Source organism: Antrostomus carolinensis, unplaced genomic scaffold (assembly GCF_000700745.2).
Source record: "Antrostomus carolinensis isolate BGI_N321 unplaced genomic scaffold, ASM70074v2 scaffold27048, whole genome shotgun sequence".
Taxonomy (NCBI): Eukaryota; Metazoa; Chordata; class Aves; order Caprimulgiformes; family Caprimulgidae; genus Antrostomus; species Antrostomus carolinensis.
In genome coordinates, this window is record NW_010334084.1 from 1 (window position 1) to 7,910 (window position 7,910).

General features: G+C 39.0%; 1 protein-coding gene across 1 annotated transcript; it reads right to left on the bottom strand.

Annotated features, from left to right (window-relative positions):
• Positions 1 to 2,389: 2,389 nt before the first annotated feature.
• Positions 2,390 to 7,449, bottom strand: LOC104520243 (pre-mRNA cleavage complex 2 protein Pcf11; the record flags this gene model as incomplete). The annotated part of the gene is made up of 7 exons (XM_010174101.1): positions 2,390 to 2,922; positions 3,528 to 3,563; positions 4,064 to 4,156; positions 5,120 to 5,275; positions 5,751 to 5,934; positions 6,679 to 6,787; positions 7,330 to 7,449. Coding segments are annotated over 6 exons (686 nt in total), but the record flags the coding sequence as incomplete, so codon positions are not given.
• Positions 7,450 to 7,910: the final 461 nt, after the last annotated feature.

A 7,910-nucleotide genomic window follows, 5' to 3' on the forward strand; every position in this document is an offset into this window, starting at 1 on the left:
CAGCTGGAGGGGAAAGGACGGCACGGGGGAAACTGCATTGCCGGGTGGTGCTTTTTGGCACCTTTTTGTCAGGCCTGGGCTAGTGCGTTCCTGAGGGAGCAGCGTAACGCATCGATATCTGCTCTCACCTCGGAAACCATCAGCCACTACTGACCGAGAGGCATTTAACCTGTTTGTGCCCTCACTGCGAGACAATCCGATTCCAGTCCCGATTTGTGTATGTTTAACCCTCTCAGTCTGCACAGAATCCCAGAATTGCCTCGACTGGAAAAGCCCTTTAAGATCATCGAGTCCAACCATGAACCTCACACTGACAAGTCCCCGACTAACCCATGTCCCTCAGCACTGTGTCTACACGACTCTTCAGTCCCTCCAGGGATGGGGACTCCACCACTGCCCTGGGCAACCCCTTCCAATGCCTGAGAACCCTTTCAGCAAAGAAATTCTTCCTCACATCCAATCTCAACTGCCCTTGGTGCAACTTGAGGCCATTTCCTCTTGTCCTGTCCCTTGTTCCTTGGTTGAACAGACCCACTCCCACCTCTCTACACCCTCCTTTCAGGGAGTTGTAGAGAGCAACTAAGATGTTTGTAGGGTATGAGGTGGATAGGTCCTTCCCTGCAGTTACAGACTCCTGCTCCTCAACCCTTAGCCAAAAGCAGCTGGGGCCCTGGAAGGATGGTGGGTTCCCTTGACAGGGCAGAAAAAAAGCACCCTACATTTCCAGAGTCCTGCTTCCAGGTAGGATGAAACCTTCCCAACCAGATTTACAGGTATGCGTTGATAATTACACAGACTAAGTAAGGTCCATGTAGAGCTTAACTATCCTTGTCATTAGAAAGTTGCCATAAATCCTCCTGCTGCAACTTATAGGTCTCTTTTTGTTCTGCCCCTAGTAGACAAGAGTAATTTGTTCCCTTTTTCTAACCCTTCTACATACCTAAAAACATCACATCCCTGCCCAGTCTCCTCTGAATTTGTTTCACAGAATCACAGAATGGTGGGGGTTGGACAGGACCTCAGGAGATCATCCACTCCAACCCCCCTGCCAAAGCAGGTTCCCTACAACAGGTTGCACAGGAAAGTGTCCGGGTGGGTTTTGAACATCTCTAGAGAAGGAGACTCCACAGCCTCTCTGGGCAGCCTGTCCCAGGGCTCTGTCACAGGAACATTTGTATGATTTAAGAGAAGTTTACAGTATTCCAGGACACAAAGTGTCAACTGAGCCAACCCTACATCCCTCTTCCAGGAAGAAGTTGCAACAAGTAACACAGGAGTAACTCCCCGCAGCAGAGCCAGCAGCCACCACACCACCATACCAGCTGACCTGATCCATATCCAAACTATTTCTGTTCCTGTAGACTTGTTTTTGACATCTAGAACCAAGCACACACACACTATGGCTACCACCTTAATACAAGAGTCAAGGAACTATTCACATCCTCAAAACTGCTTGAAGCCTGGTTGTGAAGATGAAAAGTGTCGCAGCCAACAGCAAAACCCCTTCACAGCTGATTATTTCCACTTCCATCACACACTAAGGGGGAATTTTGATGTCCCAAGTATCCTCATGCAAGAATATGCTACAACTGTGACACTGCGCTTTGACTTTTGCTGCTTATGCCTTGCTCCCCAGCAGCTTTAAAAATATGCACCTTACATGCAGCAAAGTGAATAAAACATTAAATTCATATTGTCTTAAGACACACAATTGTATTATTGATTTCCAATCCCACAAACACATCAGCCACACAAAGCCATTGCTGAAAGGAAGACACTGACACTCAAATAGAAGCTTAATTTTATTTATTACATTTAAGAAATATTAACATCTCAGGATATCTGGTTTACCATCTAAGTCCAGTCATAAGCAACAAAAAAAAAAAGGTTAACCATGTTTCAAATGAGCATTCTTACATTCATTCCCCCCGCAATGTAAAGAAAAGTTTGTTCAGCTGTATTAAATTCTTATGTGTTTGACTGATTGCAAAAAAAGAAAAAAAAAAAATCATTAAAAATGTCTTAACTACCAGGCATCCTGGTTTGTTAATTGTTTGTTGGCACTTGTGTTCACAATCAAGCACTCCAGTTGGTTAAGTTTTCCCCTTCTACCCAAAACCATCTTTTGTGGGGGGGGTGTGTTGCTGTTTTGGTTTTTGGGGGGTTTTCTGTGTTATTTTTTTTAAATATCTCAAAATGTAAGATTATTCAAATAAGTTTAAAAAGAAAAGAAATCTGAGAAGTTCCTGCACTGCTTCCCTTAATAACCTACCTATGGGATAACTGAAGGAAGTTATTTGCTTTCATTTTTTCTGAGTCTTATTGAGCAAAAGTTCTTTTTAATTCCATTTAAACTGAAAAAAGTACAGAAACACTGTCTTCATTTGATGGTGTGCATAAACATTACACTCCATAGATAGCAAAAATATCTTTTATTTATAATTTACATTTCCACAAGTGAAAATTGTACATTTTTACATACACCGTTTCATTCCATTAAATTTTCACGCATCTACAGAACTTTCACACAATGACACCTGAAACTGTGCAGGCAATAAGAAATTCAAATACAAAAATGTATTTATTAACCAAACAGGAGTTGAGGCCCTGCCTCAGATGAACATTTTTTATTTCATATAAAAAGTATTTGCCTTCCAGAGATAACACAGCAGCTCTTCTGTAAAAAAAAAAAAAATCCATACCTCAGTTGATTTAAACAGACTCGTCGGGTTCTGTTTTAATCTCTGTAGATGCAGGTGTGCTCTCTTCTGCACAGGCAGTAGGGGTGTCATCAGGTTCTTCTTTGATTTTAGGTGAGTCACAGGACTCTTGTGTTTCTTGTTTAACAATGTTCAACATTATATTTAGCGGATTTTCTACAGGAGTCTTGCTGGGAGATGGTGTGCAATCAAATGATGATGTCTGTGAAGTCAAAGTCAGTGCAGTATTAACACACATTAAAATAACCAGTTTTAGCTTCTTATCCCTTTTACTCTTTCAAAATGCAAACACATTGATAGTCAGGCACTCAAAAATCCAAACTTCTACTTTATCAAGATCCTAAGAAAACAAATGTATTCTTTAATAGCATTACTTTTTCACAATTGCTTTGAAAAGGTATCATCCAAGCAGTGATGAAATGCTTAGCACATTACCACGATATTCCCTGCTATCCCCAGGGGAACTGTAACTCCCAAAGCATTAAAAGTGTAACACACCCTAAACCCCATTTAATCAATTTCTGCAAATTCCTAAGATTATGCACGTTACTCAACAATAAATGTGTTTTCAAACCATGGATTTGCTTTAGTTGTGTATGACACACAAACTGTCACGGCAAAAATGTATCTTGGCTAATTCTGTATTATGAACCTGCCACACCCAAGGCCTCTGAGTCTCTGTCTAGTCACAGGCAAGAGAAATGGGTAGTGCATTCTGAACACATCTGCTCCCTTGCAAAGTCAGAGATGAAGCAAACAAACTGAAAGCAAAATGCTTCACAAACACCTGAAGAAGGATTCACTTACGTTTTGGTAATCTTAGTAGCAAGATGGATGGTAAATCTGAAAAATAATTGTTATATGTATAAATACATAAAATAAATTCTAGCTGGATCTCTGGTTATGAACAGAAGAGTGTCAATTACACGTATCACACAGCTTGTCTAGAAAAACAACAGTATGAGCAGGCCAAGTACAGTGTCAAATGTAACTGGGAAAAGATTTTGTGTATGTTTGTTCAGGAAAAGTCACTGTACAGAAGCCTGGTAACTGCTGGGAATTACTTGTGTACGGTTGCATGCAGAAATAATTTAGCCAATGTCCACACCCATATATGGAGACATTCATTCTTCTTTGAGCACTGCAGTATAATGGAAGGCTACTGAGCCCACACTGATGATACCAGAGCTTCATGCACTTCCAAAGGTTGAGGTATTTATGTGCTTGGAAGCCAGGGAAACTACCATGGGAATTCTTTAAGAGTGAAATAGCACTTGGCCCTCCTTTTTTTTTTTGCTATAATTCTTCAAGGCTTTTACTGTAAGTATAATGCAAATGATTACCTTCTCATCTACTCTGATAGCGTTCTTCAGGTGCCACTCTTCCTCTTCCTCATCCCAATACTGTTCAAATTGCTCTTGGCAAATTTCACAGCTCTGAAAAGTTATTGGAATAACAAGAAATTAGGTTATTGCAACAATTTACTGAACAAATGAACTTCAAGAACCTAGTAACAGTCAAACAAGGTTCTCTTAAGACTGAGCAACGATCATCATCTGGCCTCGAAGACTGTTGTCACTTGAAAAATTTAAGCTTTGCCCTTTTAGCTACGAAGTCTCTGCAGAACACTTTGCAACAAGCTAATGCTGTTTCCCTGCCATGTAAGACAAGCCAGTACAGGGATTTAATTAATTCTATTTATGGCATTTCCTTCACTCTTCCCCTTAACCTGCAGTCTCAAATTAAAAAGGCAGAACTTCTAGATGAAGTATTATAAATTTTTAGTACTTCTGTGCTAAATAACCAACTCTGAGAACAAAGTTTTTAAAATTAAAACAAAGGCTTTCCTGGCTTGATAATTAGTTTCTTAGAGGCTGAGCATATAAAACTAAATTGTAATTCTACTAACTTTTGTATTTGATTACTGCACCAATTTATCTACCAAAATACAGATCTACCCGTTACTTTTCAGATGGAGGTATTACTTTGTCCTAATGCTTCTCTTCCAGTGAAAAATACATTTCTGTGTAAAAGCACCAAAACCCCAGTAAACTCAATTATTACTTGAACGACAAAGGACCATTTCCAATTCACTTGCTCTATTCACTCTTTCTATGGAAGCACTCAGTAAATTAACACACTTTCCCCATTTCAATTTTGCTAAAACGACAGAATGCCAATGGATGTAGATTTTTTGGAATTACAGGTGATTTTTACTCTTCTCTGCCACTGGGAAACAACCTTTACACACAGAAATACACCACCTATGAAGTGGCGGCACAGAGAATCCAAGAACAAGACTTCAGTCTACATACAGCCCACTGTATGAAAGAATGCTGTAAAGCTGCTTTGAGGTATTAGACCATTGTCAGTATCTGGGCTAATAAAGGCAAACCAACCTCAACTGCTCCAGCTGGTCCAGCAGGGACACTCTGAAACTCCTTCTCTTTCGCAGCTTCTTGTGTCTTCAACACAACCTCTTCGTGAGCTTTTTCGAAAAACTGGCTTTTTGCACGCTCCTCTAGATCAGCTATTTCTTCAAATTCAATCCAGTCCTAAGGAAAAAGTTTTAATTCACACTCAGACACTGATAAATAGAAAATATGTTTAAAAAAATAAATCCCAGGGAGGGGCAGGGGGTGGGAGAGACATCACCAAAGCACCAGATTTAATAAATCTTACTTCCTTAAAACTGAAATGCTCCTCACATGCAGCGTTAGCACAGTGCATGCTTTCTCACAATGCTACACTTCAAAACAGCTTTTTGCAGAAAAAACAATCCTTCCATTTCCATTCCATTCTCAGGGAGATCAAAACAGTACCAACAGCTTCAAACTGCTTATTGTTCATCATACAATTGCCTTCTGTGCTTTGACAGGCATTTATGAAAACTACTTGAAATATCTAAGTCACCATTGTTTACCAAAGGCCAACTCCTGCAATGATGTAAATTTCAATCCTAAAGCACATACGTAAGTACAACACAGAATCCAGCCTGTAATTTATCAAGACACATATTACATTACTTACTGTTAAACTGTAATACCATCTTCTGTGTGTAATTTTTCTGCTAACATCTTTTTCTGTCCGGTTCTGACGATAATGCCAATCTAAATGATCAGCATAAACGTCTGTCTGTGAAGTAGTGAATCTCATTCCACAAGAGTAGCACTGAATTCCAGTGTACAGTCGATTTATAACACTATCATAACGTCTAAAAAAAGGATAAAAAAAAAAAAGGCTTAAAATTTCTTTGAAAAAGAACAGGTATGAAGTTTCTCAGTAAGTTGCTGCAAATGCCCACAAGAGAAGAGGGAAAGTAGGAATCTGCTGCAAGGTTAAAGCATGCAATAGAGCTAAATTCTTCCTGATTTTCCAAACACAATTGAAACATTCCAATAACAAACAATGGGCTCATATTAACTATTCATGAGAAATGCTAGTGTTGCATTTCATGCCTACTAGCTTCATCACCCAGTAGTGCATAAAATGGTAGCACCTGCATTTGGCTTAGCTCTGCAAACTGCCACAAAGGTGGTAAAATCAGTAGTGACAAAGGAAGAAACAGTGACTTCAATACGTTACCACAACCTTACTGAATAAGTAACAACACGCAGCTTGTGTAAAGACAGTTTTCCCAAGTTATTTTTCCCTCTTTTTCCTTCCTCAAATTCCCCAAGGTTAACATAAAAAACTGCAGGTCCTCTTAATCACAAAGTGAACAGCCTGTGTAAAGACAGTTTTCCCAAGTTATCTTTCCCTCTTTTTCCTCCCTCAAATTCCCCAAGGCTAACATCAAAAACTGCAGGTCCTCTTAATCACAAAGTGACAATCAAAAACTGCAGGTCCTCTTAATCACAAAGTGACATACAAAGCTCTCAGTTGTCTTGGATTAACTATTTAGATACTACCATGTCGTTATTCTTACTGCACTGTAAACTTATTCTACTATACGCACTGTCTAAGTTCTTCAACTGTGAAGTTAGTGAGGTCTGGGACATTTTGATCTTCATTCTGGTCATCTTCCTCCTCTTCGGCAGCTGGTTGGGCTGATGTTTCATTCGCTTCTAGAAAGCACAAGGATATCATTTTATCAAAATTTCAGTACCTCATCAGAAAGAAATTACATGCTCCTAAAAGTTATTTTTATTAAAATATTAACAAGTACAATCTGACTGTACTAAAATACAAGTGTGCAATAGTCAGTCACCTTCTAACATCACTTAAGAAAAGCACGCAAGCTACTGTAAGTTACTCAGAATTTAAATTCAGGAAAATCTTGTTTCACCTCCGGCTTTGGCATTAAAATTTAGTCTTAGAAACACAGAAATATTTCAGAAACTGACAAGAATCTGATTATAATCAAGAACAAGTTACCAAGGCACAGTACCAAAGACAAAACCGACTGCTCTGGATAGCTGAAGTGTACTAACTAAACAAGATACCGAGAATTTACTCCACCACATGCATTAACTTCCTTCCCAAAAACAAAGTTCAGTTTAGAAAAAAAAAAAAGAGACATGTAAGTTTTCACTGAAGTTCTTATACTTAAGCTTTACACTTCAGCTGTGGACAAACTGAATAGTTGGAACATAATGGTTTTACATACGTGCTGAAGTGGAATCAGTTTTTGACAGTTTGAGGATCCCGGTTGACAGCAGTTTAGCAAACAACTCATTGACATCAAGCTGCCCAAGGTGGTTATCAGGATACGAATGTGGAAGGGTTCCTGGGGAAAAACACCGACATTCAAGGAGACAAAAGGTCACCATCAGAAATTTACTTCACTTTTATCAGCATATTTCACAACACAATTTTCCTTCTGCCTCTCGTTTCTTTCATTTCTTATTCTGAATTATTTATCAATCCTCTCTGCTTTATGTCTAGTCCTTGGGTAATTTATTCCCATGCAACAGCTTCATAATGTATTCACAATGAACAGCTGAGCTGGCTGAGCATACACAGATTTCTACTGGAGACTGTTTATGAAAATGCAGTATTTTCCTTGTTTTATGCTTGAATATTTCACCAGGACCAATCTACTTCATCATCTACTGTAACCATTTACTTTTTAGAAGCTTTTAATTACTAATTATTTATATCTTGGGAATGTTTACACACCTTGGCAAACACAAACCAGACCTAGACTGGTATCTTCCAGAAAAGCAGACCAGAATATATATATATATA